A 17,758-nucleotide genomic window follows, 5' to 3' on the forward strand; every position below is an offset into this window, starting at 1 on the left:
TAGGCGCGCGACGCCGCGGTAGCCAATCGCGACGCGCGTGACGGACAGGCGGGTGGGGAGGGGGGGATGGGAGGAGGGGGGGGGGGAATGGGAGGAGGGGGGTAATGGGAGGAGGAGGGGGGGGATGGGAGGAGGAGGGGGGGGATGGGAGGAGGAGGGGGGGGATGGGAGGAGGAGGGGGGGGATGGGAGGAGGAGGGGGGGGATGGGAGGAGGAGGGGGGGGATGGGAGGAGGAGGGGGGGGATGGGAGGAGGAGGGGGGGGGATGGGAGGAGGAGGGGGGGGGATGGGAGGAGGAGGGGGGGGGGGTGGAGGAGGAGGGGGGGATGGGAGGAGGAGGGGGGGATGGGAGGAGGAGGGGGGGATGGGAGGAGGAGGGGGGGGATGGGAGGAGGAGGGGGGGGATGGGAGGAGGAGGGGGGGGATGGGAGGAGGAGGGGGGGGATGGGAGGAGGAGGGGGGGGATGGGAGGATGGAGGAGGGGGGGGATGGGAGGAGGAGGGGGGGGGGGTGGGAGGAGGAGGGGGGGGATGGGAGGAGGGGGGGGGATGGGAGGAGGAGGGGGGGGGATGGGAGGAGGAGGGGGGGGGATGGGAGGAGGAGGGGGGGGATGGGAGGAGGAGGGGGGGGATGGGAGGAGGGGGGGGATGGGAGGAGGAGGGGGGGGGGATGGGAGGAGGAGGGGGGGTGGGAGGAGGAGGGGGGGGATGGGAGGAGGAGGGGGGGGATGGGAGGAGGAGGGGGGGATGGGAGGAGGAGGGGGGGGGATGGGAGGAGGAGGGGGGGGATGGGAGGAGGAGGGGGGGGGGTGGGAGGAGGAGGGGGGGGATGGGAGGAGGAGGGGGGGGAGGCCGCCCCTTCTCGACCAATCACAGCGGGCGGCCCTCACGTCACGCCGCCTATGCGCTGTAGGGAATGTGATCGCCGGCACGCACGTGTTTCGGGTAAGTTGACCGAGTGGGGGGCCTGCGTCTTCAGGTCGCGACGCAACTTCAACATTTCGACTTGGGCAGACGTCGCCGGCTACAAACGCACAACTCCGCTCGCAAGAACCCCGTGTCAGCCAGCCGCTAGAATCGAGGTGCCGTGCGGGTTATTTGTCCGTACGTCACCGCGCCGGTCGGGCACTGTCCACTGTACAGCACGCTTGAACTTCTTTCGCACCGTACCGGTCGGCGAGGTTGCTGCCGCACACTCGCGATGTTTCTCACGAGGACTCAAGTTGAACGTGCTCGCCGTGGACAAATAGGCGCGTACCTCGCGACTCGGGCGACGGTCGGCTACGTACGGTGCGAAAGAAGTCCGACGTCAAGTGTAACACGCAATGCGCCAATGTCTCTGAAGCTAAACAGCAGGGCTGGAGTGAGCTTGGTTCGTGATTCCCACAACTTCCCTGTGCCGTGCATGGTCGGTGCTAGAGGCAGTGGGCAGCAGACAATGTGCATTGTTGTGCTGTACTTCTATGCTCCCCCCGCCTTCACCAATCGCGGAGTGGTGAAGTATGGTCACGCATCTGACCATACTGAAGAGGGCTCTCATCCAGCAGTTGATTGGCAACGGGTGGGGTGGGCAAGAGGGTCAGGGAGGCGTTCGGGAACCAGTTCAGATGTTATGTGCCACTGATGTTAGCCGTGCAAATTGGGGGGGTGTAGAAAAACAAAGAGTCAAGTTGTATGCAGTGCATCCTCATGGGTTATGTAACACTCATGTTATAAGGTGGTATGGAAGCCTGCGTTTGGATATTTGCAATGTTTTATTTTTTTATTCCTCTGGTTTGGGTCTCCAAGCTCTAGGCAATGCTTTGATCAATTGTTTCCAGTTATAATCAGGGCAAGTCCCTAATAGCAACGCCACATTATGCTCACGATTTGATCACATTGGAGGATCACAATCGTTAAAGTCCCTCCACGGTACAGACAGAAGACAGATGCAGCTCATGCATAAACGCGTTCAGTCTTAGTTCAGAATCAGAATATTTATACGAGAAGAATCCGATGGGCTATGCAGCTCTATTTCACAAATGTTCCGTATTTCGATTTAAAGCTTTCGTGACTGCAGGGATTCATCTTCTTGGTTCTTTCGGTGAAGTCACGTAGAAGGGAAATAATAAAATAATAAAAATAAAACATAATAAAATAATTCTCACGACGTTTCGGCCACAACGCAAGCAACCGTCCTCAGGTGGAGAACAGGTCTGTCGAAAAGACAGAGGTTCAGACTGTTTTCTTGACAGACCTGTTCTCCACCTCAGGTTCTCCACTTGAGGACAGCTGCTTGCGTTGTGGCCGAAACGTCGTGAGAATAATTTTATTATGGTTTATTTTTATTATTTTATTATTTCCATTCTACGTGACTTTACCGAAAGAACCAAGAAGGAGAAATGTCCCGTAGTTTCACAGATGTCCAGTAGATCGCACCAACAAATTGTGATGCACCGCGTTGTAACCGCCCGATCCGTCTTAGAGGTCACGGCGACCGGCGATGATGACCCCGGGCTACGCGTGGCACCGCCGCGTCTGGCGATCGGCAGCAGCGGTGGCCGCCGTGCGCAGGTGGAGCGGCTCGCAGCTCCACGGGACCCCGGCGGACGATCGTAACGGACGAGACGGACGGTCGGCCTGGATGGAGGACGGACGACGGAACGGGCGCGGGGACGCCTCCTCCGTGTTCGCGCTGTCGTCCGGCGGAGGCCGCGCCGGCGTTGCGGTGCTCAGGGTGTCGGGCCCGCATGCCGCTGCCGCCCTGCTGCGCATGACGGGCGCGAGGGCCCTGCCGCGTCCGCGCCACGCCGCCCTGCGCCGCATCATTCACCCGCTGTCCGGGGAGGCCCTCGACAGGGGCCTGGTGCTCTGGTTTCCAGGTGGACGTCCCCTCTGAGCTTTGCCAACGTTGCTGTTTGTATGAACGTATGTACCGTTTGTTTTGGGGAGCGGTAGTGTGGCTGGCGGTTAGCGCGCTGCGCTACGAACCCGGCGACCCGAGTTCGATTCCTGCTCACGACCACCAACAGCAGTGACGATTATCTGATCCGGTCCTGGGCCTCCCCAAGGTCGACTCAGCCTCAAATGAGTACCTGGTGCAGTGTATCAACATCACCACTGGGGAGGCAAAGGCGGCCGGGGCGTGGTTCTGGCCACCCAACCCCTCCTGTGCCGTGCCGGCCATAATAGGTGCTGGTCGTTAACGGCACTTGCCCCAACAGTTTTTTAAGGCTATAAGGTGATCTTTGTCCTTTGTACTGTATGTTGAACTTCTTTTGCGCCGTACATAGCCAACCGTGCCAATTGGAGGTGCAGGCACACACGTGAACCTAGAACCTCAGCTCAGCGCTTTGACCCCCTGAGCCAAACGGTGGTCACAACATCCTGTTTTTTTTTCTTTCATTTGTGGACTTTTTTTTGCAGGACCCAACAGTTTCACCGGCGAGGACTCGTGTGAGTTCCAGGTCCACGGAGGACCTGCGGTGGTGAGCGCTGTCCTTCGAGCTCTAGGTATTCACGCGCTCGGTCGCGCTCGCTCCATCGGTTTGCCTCTTCGCTCGCTGTAAAGGGACGAGCCACGTCGAGTTTGTTTGCTTAACGAGGTGAGAACTCGAGAGACCGGGACGAGACATGTTTGAGAAGGTAGACCTCTGACTCACCAAAATGACTAAAGTAAAAGTACAGCGATGATCCAGATAAAAAGCAGAAATATTGCACAAACAAGAATCGTTTTTTAATAATAACTTTCCTGTAGCATAAGTTAGCTCAGGCAGAATATTTTTAGACGGATCGTAGTACGATTGCAATTGAGTTACAGAACACGTTCCTTCGGAGTGGGCAGGTAGGAACTTGGTTGGGCAGCGCATTCGTGCAATCCGTGTCACGCGGCGCAAGCTGCATGGGGCGGCGCGTCACGTGGTGCTGAGCCCGCCCGAAGCGCTCTATGAAATACAAATTGAGGGCATGGCTATGCACGACAGACAGACAAATAATCCCTCGTGGGCAGTGTGGAACTGTTGTTCCTACCTGTAAAAGTTTAACAGTTATAGGGTGCATGAGAAAATTTTTAAATGGATACAATATTCACCATCTTACATTGGCTCATGACGGTTATAACATTTAAAGGTAATGTGTGTGCGTTTGTGCATGTGCTTGCACGTGTGTGTACATATATGTGCACGTGTGTGCGTACATATATGTGCACGTGTGTGCGTTTGTCTCAATGTCTGAAGCTGCCAGTCTCAACGTGCGCCTAGCCTGGCACAAGTACTGGGGCGATGTCACCGGCATTTCATTACGAATGGCGGCTCTTTCTGTCTTTGTTGTGTGCATGTTGAGTTCGATTCCTGCTCACAGCTAACATCAGCAACTCGTATCTGAACCAGTCCTGGTCCTTCGCAAGGCCTGAAATGAGTACCTGGCGTCGTGCGTAAACATCGCCACTGGGCAGACAAATGTGGTCGGCCTTGGTCCAGGCCACACGACGCCCTCGCGCGCCTTTCTGGCTTTCATAGGTGCTCGCAAACGGCACTTTCCCCAAGAGCCTGCAAAGGCTATACGGCGGGATCGTTGTGTTCACGCGTACGCGCTTCATACGCGCTTCAACTGCCGCGGTGAGCAGGAGAGATCGAGGGCCTGCGCCCGGCCGAGGCTGGAGACTTCACGAAGCGCGCGTTCCAGAACGGGCGCCTGGAGCTCACGGAGGTGGAGGGCCTGGGCGACTTGATCCACGCCGAGACCGAGGCCCAGAGGCGGCAGGCCCTGCGGCAGATGGAGGGGGATCTGGGCCGCCTCTACTCGGCCTGGAGTGACCGCCTCAAGCAGGTTGACGCTAGCGCGCTCCTTTTTCAGAAGTTTTCAGACGTTTTATTTACCACGTTGAAGCCCCGTTCAACTGACCTCTGGTCAGCAAAGTACGGGGACAGCCTTGTCCCAACTGCCCTGCCACAGAGAGTAAATGTTCATCGCACAACAGCCAAAACTAATATTTGTATTTATCAGAGCTGGAGTTTAGCTAAATTAAGTGAGAGAACCACATTTAACGTGATGGCTTTTTGGCACACTCCTTGGTGATCGTTCTGAACCCATCGGCTCTCTGCGCTTGAGAAGCCGGTTTAATCACAGGTGACTGTGACCTGGATATGAACTCAGGATCTCAAATGGTATCGGGTCGGCGCTTTGACCGCTGAGCCACGGGCCACGAAATGCACTCATCATCATCCCCAATCACATGATGATAATGACCAGGGCGCCAATTATTTAACCGTGGCTGTTCTTACATTATAATTGACTCAATCCCAGGAGGGTCCTGTGTTAATGTTCGCTTTGTTGCCCTGGCCAACGTCCTTCGACGCATTCACCCGCGTAAACCATCGTCACCGCGGTCGGTGCTAACGCGTCGCCCGTGTCGCCGGCAGTGTCTCGCCCACGTGGAGGCCTACATTGACTTCAGCGAAGACGACAACATTGAGGATGGTGTTCTGCAGCGCGGTGAGAGGATGTTCATGGGCCCTTCTCTCCCAAGTCACTCTCCACGGGTTCACTGCACCAGTCGTGTCGCCTGCGTGGGTTACTCTGTACGAGGCCGCCGCAACGGTCGCATCTCGCTTATGGAGGAGGGCAGGTGACTGAGACGGGCAACGGAGGGGACGTTTTGGCGACCAAGGGAAGGACCTCGGATGTCGGGTTTTTGACTTTTCAACATCTGAGAGGTGGTTTTCTGCAGCAGGGTCAGAGGGCGTTTGGGAACCTACCCCCACAAAGTCACTCTCCATGCAGTCACTGCACCGGTTATTTCACTTCGCCCGTGGAGAAGGGGAAGACACCTAGACAGGAAACGGAGTGGTACCTAGAGGTCAGTGAGCTGAAGCTGACGCTTACTACTTAATTAAACAAATGATTATTTAAAAAAAACGGTACAAGATGGAAACGATCACGCAAACAGCATGGGTTACTATGACATTAGCTGCAGTCAATGCAGGCAGTTTACGATCCATGCAGAACAGGGGCAGAGCATACAAACTCCACGCAGAAAGGCGCCCGAGTCGGGAATCGAATCCAGGCCCTTCTTGCTGTGAGGCTACGAGTTGTGCCACTGCGCCACCTCGCTGTTGTTGTTAACGCCATCGCCGCTGTCGCCGTTTTTGCCGTCGTGTCTGGCAGTGGAGGCTGAGGTGCGGCGGCTGAGTGCCGAGGTCTCCGCTCACCTGCGCGACGGGCGGCAGGGCGAGCGGCTGCGCAGTGGCCTGCAGGTGGTGATCGCGGGGCCCACCAACGCCGGCAAGAGCAGCCTCCTCAACGCGCTGTGTACGTCACCTCTCTCTGTGTGCGTGTGTGCGGTAGTGTAGACACCCCCGTGTGAAGTGCCGGACTTCATAGGTGCTCGCTAACAGCACTTGCCCCAGCAGTCTCTTACAGGCCACACGGGAGATCTTTGTTTTTGTAGTGGTTCGCGCACTGCGCTATGAACCCGGCCACCCACTCACGGGCCAACACCAGTGACGATTTTCTGAATCGGTCCTGGGCCTCCCCTAGGTCGACGAGTATCTGGTGAGGTGTAAACATCGCCACTGGGGAGACAAAGGCAGTCAGGTGTGGTGCCAGCCACCCACCCCACCGTGTGCCATACCAACCTTCATAGGTGCTACTCGCAAACATCTCTTGCCCCGACAGTCTGTTGAGGCTATAGGGGGGATCTTTCTCTTTGTTTTTATTTTTGTGTGTGTGTGCATATTTGGGGTCGCGGCGCCGCAGGCCAGCGCCCGGCCGCCATCGTGTCTCCGATAGCGGGGACGACGCGCGACGTGGTGGAGACGGCGCTGGACCTGGCCGGCTACCCCATCGTGCTGAGCGACACGGCCGGCCTGCGGCCCTCGCTCGACCCTGTGGAGCAGGAGGGCGTCCGCCGAGCACGGCAGAGGTGAGGACGACTCCGGGGATGAGCGGGGAGACACGCGGGGAGACACCTGGGGAGACGCGCGGGGGCGGGCGGAGATACACGCGGGGAGACACGTGGGGAGACACGTGGGGAGACACCTGGGGAGACGCGCGGGGACGAGTGGAGATACATGCGGAGAGACACCTGGGGAGACACCTGGGGAGACACGTGGGGACGCGGGGAGACACCTTGGGAGACACGCGGACGGGCGGAGACACATGCGGGGAGACACGCGGGGAGACACCTGGGGAGACGAGTGGGGACGAGCGGGGAGGCACGCGGCGAGACACAAGAAGACTAGTGTAGCTGTGCGCTCATGGTACGAGCACATCATTTGGCAACGGCCCACGTAACCGTAACTTTAAAGTCTTTTTTTTTCCTCGCCACCCTCCAACGAACGGCTGCAGCAGAAACGAATCAACAGGGTGTCCCTCGTTTTCGCCGCTAATCCCGGTTGCTCGCGCACGACCCCCCTCCCTCCCCAGGCTGCGGCAAGCGGACATCGCTGTGGTGGTGCTGGATGCAACGGAGGTGGCGCGTGGCTCGCGCGACCTCGAGGCGATGCTGCTCGCTCGCGCGCAGTCGATCCTCGACGACGGGGACTTCGCGACCCCCGCGACCACCGCGACCCCCGCGACCCCCGCGACCCCCGTGACCCCCGCGCTCATCCCGCTCCCGCCGGAGGATGGGAGCCAAGCGTCAGAGCGCAGGGAGTGCATCGTGGTGCTGAACAAGGTGGATCTCCTGCAGCGAGACGCGGCGGAGGCGAGGATGGGGGAGCGCGGGATGCCGGGAGTGTGCGCCGTGTCCTGCCAGACGGAGGAGGGTCTCGACGAGTTCCTCCGGCTGCTCAAGGAGAAAGTGGAGAAAATGTACGGCACGGACCGGCGATTTACATTTCCCTCGCTCTCTTATCTCTCTGTCTCCCATGGTTACCATTGCAATTTATTTCATGAAATATACAGGGTGCTTCAAATTTTATTTTTTTACGCTTATATGCGACTATCGTTTTTAATGGAAAAAGAACGGATAGTACACTGTAACATGATAACAAATGCATGTTAATAGCTTCAAAAAGTCAAAGAGTCTCCTCTCGTTCGCCATCATTGTCAACAGATGTATCCCAATTGATCCTATCGGGGTTGTGTCATTAGACGAAGATGCCACATGCAACGGTTAGCGCGCCGACTCCGGCAACCCGAGTTCAATTCCCGCTCACGGCCGTTACCAGAGACGATTATCCGAATGGCTCCTGGGCCTCCTCTAGGTCGACTCGGCCTCAAATTAATACCTGGTGCGATGTGTGTAAACATCACCACTGGGGAGACAAAGGTGGCCGTGTGTGGTGTTGGCCACCCACCCCTTCTTGTGCCATGCCGACCTTCATAGGTGCTCACTAACAGCACTTGCCCCAACAGTCTGCAAGGCTATGCGGGGGATATTTGCCCTTTTTTTCTGTCTTTGGTGACAATGAAGGTGGTGGTCACGGTAGTGGTAATGGTGACGGTGGTGATGACGGTAGTGGTGGTGGTGATGACGGTAGTGGTGGTGATGACGGTAGTGGTGGTGATGACGGTAGTGGTGGTGGTGATGACGGTAGTGGTGGTGATGACGGTAGTGGTGGTAATGACGGTAGTGGTGGTGGTGATGATAGTAGTGGTGGTGATGACGGTAGTGGTGGTGATGACGGTAGTGGTGGTGATGACGGTAGTGGTGGTGATGACGGTAGTGGTGGTGGTGATGATAGTAGTGGTGGTGATGACGGTAGTGGTGGTGATGACGGTAGTGGTGGTAATGACGGTAGTGGTGGTGGTGATGACGGTAGTGGTGGTGATGACGGTAGTGGTGGTGGTGATGGTGGTGGTGATGACTGGTGACGGTGGTGCTGGCGGTGATCGTGGTGACCGGGCGGGTGGCTGGGGGCGCGACAGGTGCGGTGACCCCCTGACCGGCCACGCCAGCCTCACGCAGGCCCGACACCGCACGCTGCTAGGCGGCTGCGCCGCCGCACTGAGCGACTTCCTGGCGGCGTCGGGGCCCGCGATGGATGTGGTGCTGGGAGCCGAGCACCTGCGCTCTGCCATGCGGCAGCTCGGACGCATCACCGGCCGCGTCGGTGCCGAGGACATCCTCGACGTCATCTTCCGGGACTTCTGCATCGGGAAGTGAGTGGCGGGGGGGGGGGCAGAGGCGTAGCTAGGGGGGGGGGGGCAGGGGGGTACATATGTCCCCGGGCGCCAAGGTAAAGGGGCGCCAAAATGAGGCTTACAACGTTACATTATAACTTATTGCGGCGGGCGCGGCAGCCTGAAACTACTGCACAAATCTACACCTCAACCTAAAAGTTTATATATCCCGCCACACACAGCCTACATGTCACGTAATTACATTTTGGTATGTGATTAAACGGGGGGGGGGGGGGGGGGGGGCGCCAATTTTATAGTTCGTCTCCGGGCGCAAAATATCCTAGCTACGCCACTGGGTGGGGTGGGTGGCGGTCGTGGATCTGCCGCCATCTCGGTGATCGTTCCGGAGCCGATCGTTTGGGAAGTTGGCGACGGGGACTGTTCGTGAGGCTGCCGCCGTCGACTCTGGAGGGCCCCGGATGGTTATTGTCGAAGTTGGGGAAACGAGCGGCAAGGAGAAATCCGCGTTGCGCGATCGGTTTGGCGAAAAACAAGAAACGACGCAGCCTGCGACGATCGTGGAGATTCCGTGGCCCTGTCTCGCAGGTATCAGCGGGAAATGCCTGTCCGCGAAAAAGAAAAAAAATTAAGCTCAAGAGTCGTGAGTGTCACCTTCATTTTGTGTTCCTCTGCATGCCCAAAGCAAGGAACATTCAACGGGCTAATGATGCACAGCGCGCTGTGGAAGAGTGCGGTGCGACAAGAAGTGAAGACGCAACGTGGGGTCACGTCCACGTCACTCGTAGGTGACAGATCTAGTAGAACGTCCAGGTGCGGCTGCGGAGTGTTTCGTGACTGTCATGTGTACCACGAGTTGAACTTCCCTGCTGGAGAAGCTCCCAGCGCTTGGGGCGAAACGTCGGACATGGTGTGCCTAACAGCCCTCCGTCTTGCCGGAAAAATATTCGGGGAGCTAAACATCTCTGGGTGTCCAATTACAATAAAAACCTGACCAGATAAGATGTGTGTAGCAGCCGCTGTTATTGCTCTCCACGGCTGAGCAGCAGAATACTAATGCCAAGGAAAATTCGCTTTAAAACCTAATTTTTACATATTATCAGTGTATTCAGGACAGTACTCATGGCCTCGGCAGAAGGGCTGTCGCGTGACTCAGCGGCAACGTCGGACTGACATCCGCTCACAATATAGGGACTCCTCCACTTACGGACATTCGACTTACAAATTTTCAGAGATACGAACAAAACCTGTCCGTCGTAAGTTCAACCGCCGCGCAATAGATGGTGGTGGCATCTACACCTGCAGAACACGAAGAACCAGTGGCATCTACATCTGAAGAACGTGAGGAACCAGTGGCATCTACATCTGCAGAACGTGAGGAACCAGTGGCATCTACAGATTATGCAACTTTTAAAGCCATTCCCCGTGTCTCGTGTAGACGCCGTACAACATGTTTGGAATCGACAGGAGTAAAGTTGGACTTACAAACAGACCTCTGGAAACTAACTCGTTCGTAAGTAGAGGAGTCCCTGTAGAACATCGACATACTATGTATGTATTTCTTTAATTACGTATTTCTCTTGTGTATACGGTGCTCTAAATGTGTAATTGACACGTGTAAAAGCATTGGCTAAATCAAACAAGCCTGGTGGTGCGTCTTGTTTTTTTCCCCGCAGTGTCTCTTATAATCCATAGAATACGGTATTATTTGATAATAAAATATTATATATTGTTGCGGTCGTCAATATTAAACTTTGCAAAGCTGTGAACAATGCGAGACAGATTACTCGGCAAAGAAAGTGAGATACCCCGTATTCATTTTAAACGTGTCCACACATTAACATCCAAATACAATGTCCACGCACACTTGCCGTTTACGCGCATTCACAACCATAGCGATCTTTACATTCCCTTCCGATGCTTTAACGTTGACTATTTAACAAAGTCGCATTGAAATTGGTCACGTCACGCTTATTTAACTCATTTGTAATTAATGCCATGTAAAAACTAATACAATGTTTTATTTTACCAGGTAAGGCCCACCTGAGCTCTATCGCTCTTTTTCAGAAGTGTCCTGGTCACAAATGATATCTCAACGAAGTGGCTTATCGCGTGGACATTGATATCAGCCAAATACTCTAAGCGCGTGATGTTGATTACAATTGTGGAGGGAAAAACCGGAGAACCCGGATAAAAATCCATGCGACCACGGGGAGAGAGAGACACGCAAACTCCAAATATACAGCAGCAGGCGTCGGGGCCGGGATCGAACCCACGACCTCCTGTATACCAGGCGAAGCAGTTAACATTTCCTAACCACCGTGACGATGATGAGAGAGAGACACGCAAACTCCAAATATACAGCAGCAGGCGTCAGGGTCGGGATCAAATCCATGACCTCCAGGCGAGGGCGTTAACATCTCTCCACCGCCGTGCCTCCGCTTATGTTCAATGGACATGGACTCATTAAAACGCATTGATTCTAACGCGTGATATGGCCATCATCAACACTTTTTTTTAGTAACGATTATGTATTTATCATTACCAGATCATCCGTAATGCACCCGATCTTGTCAGATCACAGAAGCTCAGCAGGAGTTGATCCTGGATCGTGCTCGGATGGGTGATCGCCACCAGCAGTGGGCGTTGTGGGCAGTAGAGGGCAGTGCATGCAGTATGGTCAACGAACTCTCATTCACTCAAAAAAAACCTCTTATGGATAACTCTCACTTGCCCACGTCGCCAACTGTGTTCATCGGAGGTGCGAGCGAAAGACAACAAACTAAACGCAAGAAACAAGCAGTTTTAAAGAAATTCGTCAATCTAGATGATTTAAAATGCCACAACTCCCAGTGGCTTCCTAATATCGGGAGGGAAGAGCGTTCCAGACGGCCGCTGAAGCGCGCATCTGAAAACAAAGACGATGCGATGACCGCCACCGTCTTTGTTCGATGGCCAAGCACAGGGCTCGGCAACCTGCGGTTCTTTGGCTGCTCCCTTGCGGGCAGCCGTTTAAAAAAACATGTAATGTCAAACATGAATGTAACGTGAAGATAATTATATAAATACTAGCCTTTTTCCCGTCCAAGGACGGGTGTATTGCGGTGAATGTGAAACTTGCAAGCGAAAAGCAGACCTCGACGTGATATTCATTGCATCAATTTGTGTGCAATTTGTAAGGGCGCGGTGACAGACTTATTTCATTTAACAGTTATAACACCTTGTTCATCATGACGACCTTTTTACTTTGATGTCTCAACAGTGAGGGTTGTAAGTTGACGCCGAGGAGGGGGGAGGAGGCGCCTCGACCCCCCATGTGGAGTGACGTCAGCCGCTAATTATTATGAATGGAGGCAGGGTGTCCATTTGGAGGACGTCACCTGTTCATGATTATTAATGAAGGGGGCTGGTCGACGTGGAGTGACGTCACGCGTGGGACACACAGACATTCTTGGCTCATTAGATTGATAACAGGGAATGGGGTCACTGTGGACTTTGTTGGTGGTGACAACAAAATGCACAACAGTCAGCCCGTATTGTTGAAGAGTAACTAAGGTGGGACTAAACGAAATGGACACAGTTGATTCCATCACCTCTTTTGTTTATTAAGTCAGAATGTATGTTGTTGTTGTCATCTGCTGTATACCCGCTGTGTTTGTGTACGAGCAGCTTTGCGACGTGTGATGCGGCTCTCCAACTATTTGGATCAAAGGCAAAATAAGTAATATAAAAAAAAAACTTTTTTTTAAAACACGCTTTTATGAAATGTACTAGTAATGGAAGAACTCCACCACTACACGAAGTGGGCCTGAAGCGGGCCCGAAGCTTGCCAGAACGTAAGGGACCGTGAGCAATTACAGCCAACGTCAGTTAACCGTGGACAATTAGACCCAAGCCGAAACATAACATCGCAAAATAATGTTAAAAAAATATATATTTTTTTTATGAAAGAATATAGTATTGTCATCAGTATGACATAAGTATACCAAGTTTGCAGTCGATACCACATTGGGAAGTGGGTTAAAATCGAGTTACAAGATTTGAGGATACAACAACAACAGACAGAGTGAGTTAAATGAAAGCGTGTAAAAACAAATGCCTCTTCTTCCTCTTATGATACCTTGAAAAGCTGCCGAACAACCCCCCTGACCTAGCCAACATTCACCGCCGCCGCCGCTGCTGCGAGGAATGACGACCGGGGCTTGCGTGACGGTAACGTAGTTCGCGAATCGTGGGGGGCTCCTGACTGTGCCATGGCCCCCCCATTCCCCACGAGCGACGCGTTGCCACAAGATGGCCACGGCTCATCCATCGATGGCTGCACGGGATTCATATTCGCGAGCCTCCCTGCCAGTAGGCCTCGGTAAGGCAAAAGGTCAAAACAACGAGCCTACCTTTACCCTACCTTTTACCTTGCCACAATACAATCACTCTACCCTTACCTTTTACCCTTTAGCAAGGTAAGGGGCCGTCCATAAATGACGTCAGGCACCTAGGAGGGGGGGGGGGGTTCAGATATTTGTGACGATGTGTGACGAGGGGGGGTTTGAGAAATGTGACGTCACGTAAAAATGCACAATTATAAATATAGACAACACGTTCTACTTAATTAAATATACTTTTTAATGTTTTCTCCTACAACATCAGAGTGCAGCGCCACATTACATACGCACTACAATGACAATAGTTTAAAGCGAATTGAAGCGTATGTTTTTTTGGCGGGCGGGGGTGGGGGGCAGAGCTTTGTGACGTCATATTTGAGGGGGGGGGGTCTGACTTTTTGGGACGCCATGTGACGAAGGGGAGGGGGGGTCAAAAATCGTCCAAAATCGCGTGACGTCATTTATGGACGGCCCCTAAAAGGTCAAAAGCAACGAGCCTATCTTTACCCTACCTTTTACCCTTACCCAATACAAATGACCAGATTACAGGGTAATTACTGGGGTACTACTACACATGAACAAGGTTTATAACAGGTAAATGCTAGGTAGAGCGCTTTACTCATATAGAATATACTCTCGATGATTCCAGTTTTAAATGGAGGCCACGGACTGCGCCACGGAGCTTTTAGCGAGCGGTAAACAAGGTAGTGGGTAAACAAGGTAGTAGGTAAACAAGGCAGTAGGTAAACAAGGTAGTGGGTAAACAAGGTAGTAGGTAAACAAGGCAGTAGGTAAACAAGGCAGTAGGTAAACAAGGTAGTGGGTAAACAAGGTAGTGGGTAAACAAGGTAGTAGGTAAACAAGGTAGTAGGTAAACAAGGTAGTGGATAAACAAGGCAGTAGGTAAACAAGGTAGTAGGTAAACAAGGTAGGTAAACAAGGTAGTAGGTAAACAAGGTAGTGGGTAAACAAGGTAGTAGGTAAACAAGGTAGTAGGTAAACAAGGTAGTGGGTAAACAAGGTAGTGGGTAAACAAGGTAGTAGGTAAACAAGGTAGTAGGTAAACAAGGTAGTAGGTAAACAAGGTAGTGGGTAAACAAGGTAGGGTAGGTAAACAAGGTAGTAGGTAAACAAGGTAGTGGGTAAAACAAGGTAGTGGGTAAACAATGGTAGTAGGTAAACAAGGTAGTAGGTAAACAAGGTAGAGGTAAACAAGGTAGGTAAACAAGGGTAGTGGGGTAAACAAGGGTAGTGGGTAAACAAGGTAGTAGGTAAACAAGGTAGTGGGTAAACAAGGTAGTGGGGTAAACAAGGTAGTGGGTAAACAAGGTAGAGTGGGTCAACAAGGTAGTAGTAAACAGGTAGGTAAACAAGGTAGTGGGTAAACAAGGTAGTGGGTAAACAAGGTGGTAGGTAAACAAGGTGGTAGGTAACAAGGGTAGTGGGTAAACAAGGTAGTGGGTAAACAAGGTAGTGGGTAAACAAGGTGGTAGGTAAACAAGGCGGTAGGTAAACAAGGTAGTAGGTAAACAAGGTAGTAGGTAAACAAGGGTAGTAGGTAAACAAGTAGTAGTAGGTAGTAAACAAGGCAGTGGGTAAACAAGGTAGTGGGGTAAACAATGGTAGTAGGGTAAACAAGTAGTAGGTAAACAAGGTAGTGGGTAAACAAGGTAGTAGGTAAACAAGGTAGTAGGTAAACAAGGTAGTAGGAAAACAAGGTAGTAGGTAAACAAGGCTAGTAGTAACAAAGGGTAGTAGGTAAACAAGGTAGTAGGTAAACAAGGTAGTAGGTAAAAAGGAGTAGGTAAACAAGGCAGTAGGCAAACAAGGCAGTAGGTAAACAAGGTAGTAGGTAAACAACGGCTAGTAGGCAACAAGGTAGTAGGTAAACAAGGTCGTAGGTAAACAAGGTAGTAGGTAACAAGGGTCAGTAGGTAAACAAGGCAGTAGGTAAACAAGGCAGTAGGTAAACAAGGTAGTAGGTAAACAAGGTAGTAGGTAACAAGGTAGTAGGTAAACAGGTAGTAGGTAAACAAGGTAGTAGGTAAACAAGGTAGTAGGTAAACAAAGGTAGTAGGTAAACAAGGCTAGTAGGTAACAAGGTAGTAGGTAAAACAAGGTAGTAGTAGGTAAACAAGGGTAGTAGGTAAACAAGGTAGTAGGTAAACAAGGCAGTAGGTAAACAAGGTAGTAGGGTAAACAAGGTAGTAGGTAAACAAGGTAGTAGGTAAACAAGGCAGTAGGTAAACAAGGCAGTAGGTAAACAAGGTAGTAGGTAAACAAGGTAGTAGGTAAACAAGGTAGTAGGTAAACAAGGCAGTAGGTAAACAAGGTAGTAGGTAAACAAGGTAGTAGGTAAACAAGGTAGTAGGTAAACAAGGCAGTAGGTAAACAAGGTAGTAGGTAAACAAGGTAGTAGGTAAACAAGGTAGTAGGTAAACAAGGCAGTAGGCAAACAAGGTAGTAGGTAAACAAGGTAGTAGGTAAACAAGGCAGTAGGTAAACAAGGTAGTAGGTAAACAAGGTAGTAGGTAAACAAGGTAGTAGGCAAACAAGGTAGTAGGTAAACAAGGTAGTAGGTAAACAAGGTAGTAGGTAAACAAGGCAGTAGGTAACAAGGTAGTAGGTAAACAAGGTAGTAGGTAAACAAGGTAGTAGGTAAACAAGGTAGTAGGTAAACAAGGTAGTAGGTAACAAGGTAGTAGGTAAACAAGGTAGTAGGTAAAACAAGGTAGTAGGTAAACAAGGTAGTAGGTAAACAAGGTAGTAGGTAAACAAGGTAGTAGGTAAACAAGGTAGTAGGTAAAGCAGCAGTTAAACAAGGTAGTAGGTAAACAAGGTAGTAGGTAAACAAGGCAGTAGGTAAACAAGGTAGTAGGTAACAAGGTAGTAGGTAACAAGGTAGTAGGTAAACAAGGTAGTAGGTAAACAAGGTAGTAGGTAAACAAGGTAGTAGGTAAACAAGGTAGTAGGTAAACAAGGTAGTAGTAAACAAGGTAGTAGGTAAACAAGGTAGTAGGTAAACAAGGTAGTAGGTAAACAAGGTAGTAGGTAAACAAGGTAGTAGGTAAACAGGTAGTAGGTAAACAAGGTAGTAGGTAAACAAGGTAGTAGGTAAACAAGGTAGTAGGTAAAACAAGGTAGTAGGTAAACAAGGTAGTAGGTAACAAGGTAGTAGGTAAACAAGGTAGTAGGGTAAACAGGTAGTAGGTAAACAAGGTAGTGGGTAAACAAGGTAGTGGGTAAACAAGGTAGTGGGTAAACAAGGCAGTAGGTAAACAAGGTAGTAGGTAAACAAGGTAGTAGGTAAACAAGGTAGTAGGTAAACAAGTTAGTAGGTAAACAAGGTAGTAGGTAAACAAGGTAGTGGGTAAACAAGGTAGTGGGTAAACAAGTTAGTAGGTAAACAAGGTAGTAGGTAAACAAGGTAGTAAGTAGACAAGGTAGTAGGTAAACAAGTTAGTAGGTAAACAAGGTAGTAGGTAAACAAGTTAGTAGGTAAACAAGGTAGTAGGTAAACAAGTTAGTAGGTAAACAAGGTAGTAGGTAAACAAGTTAGTAGGTAAACAAGGTAGTAGGTAAACAAGGTAGTAGGTAAACAAGGTAGTGGGTAAACAAGGTGGTAGGTAAACAAGGTGGTAGGTAAACAAGGTAGTGGGTAAACAAGGTAGTGGGTAAACAAGGTAGTGGGTAAACAAGGTGGTAGGTAAACAAGGTAGTAGGTAAACAAGGTAGTGGGTAAACAAGGTAGTGGGTAAACAAGGTGGTAGGTAAACAAGGTGGTAGGTAAACAAGGTGGTAGGTAAACAAGGTAGTAGGTAAACAAGGTAGTGGGTAAACAAGGTGGTAGGTAAACAAGGTAGTAGGTAAACAAGGTAGTAGGTAAACAAGGTAGTAGGTAAACAAGGTAGTAGGTAAACAAGGCAGTGGGTAAACAAGGTAGTGGGGTAAACAAGTTAGTAGGTAAACAAGGTAGTGGGTAAACAAGTTAGTAGGTAAACAAGTTAGTAGGTAAACAAGTTAGTAGGTAAACAAGGTAGTAGGTAAACAAGGTAGTAGGTAAACAAGGTAGTGGGTAAACAAGTTAGTAGGTAAACAAGTTAGTAGGTAAACAAGGTAGTAGGTAAACAAGGTAGTAGGTAAACAAGGTAGTAGGTAAACAAGGTCGTGGGTAAACAAGGTAGTAGGTAAACAAGGCAGTAGGTAAACAAGGTAGTGGGTAAACAAGTTAGTAGGTAAACAAGGTAGTAGGTAAACAAGGTAGTGGGTAAACAAGTAGGTAAACAAGGTAGTAGGTAAACAAGGTAGTGGGTA

General features: G+C 51.3%; 1 protein-coding gene across 2 annotated transcripts; it reads left to right on the plus strand.

Moving 5' to 3' along the window:
• Window positions 1-918: 918 nt before the first annotated feature.
• On the plus strand, window positions 919-9,087 carry GTPBP3 (GTP binding protein 3, mitochondrial). 2 transcript variants are annotated; one of them, XM_061570703.1, is made up of 9 exons: window positions 919-944; window positions 2,464-2,860; window positions 3,405-3,491; window positions 4,603-4,805; window positions 5,399-5,471; window positions 6,144-6,287; window positions 6,735-6,900; window positions 7,404-7,790; window positions 8,850-9,087. In XM_061570703.1, exons 2-9 carry the CDS (start codon window positions 2,482-2,484, stop codon window positions 9,085-9,087), a joined length of 1,677 nt encoding a protein of 558 aa, XP_061426687.1. In that variant the 5' UTR covers window positions 919-944; window positions 2,464-2,481. The 2 variants fall into 2 exon arrangements, with proteins under 2 accessions (XP_061426687.1, XP_061426686.1); XM_061570702.1 differs by having other exon boundaries at window positions 929-1,081.
• Window positions 9,088-17,758: the final 8,671 nt, after the last annotated feature.

Source organism: Lethenteron reissneri, chromosome 46 (assembly GCF_015708825.2).
Source record: "Lethenteron reissneri isolate LAM-NWPU_2019-01 chromosome 46, ASM1570882v1, whole genome shotgun sequence".
Taxonomy (NCBI): Eukaryota; Metazoa; Chordata; class Hyperoartia; order Petromyzontiformes; family Petromyzontidae; genus Lethenteron; species Lethenteron reissneri.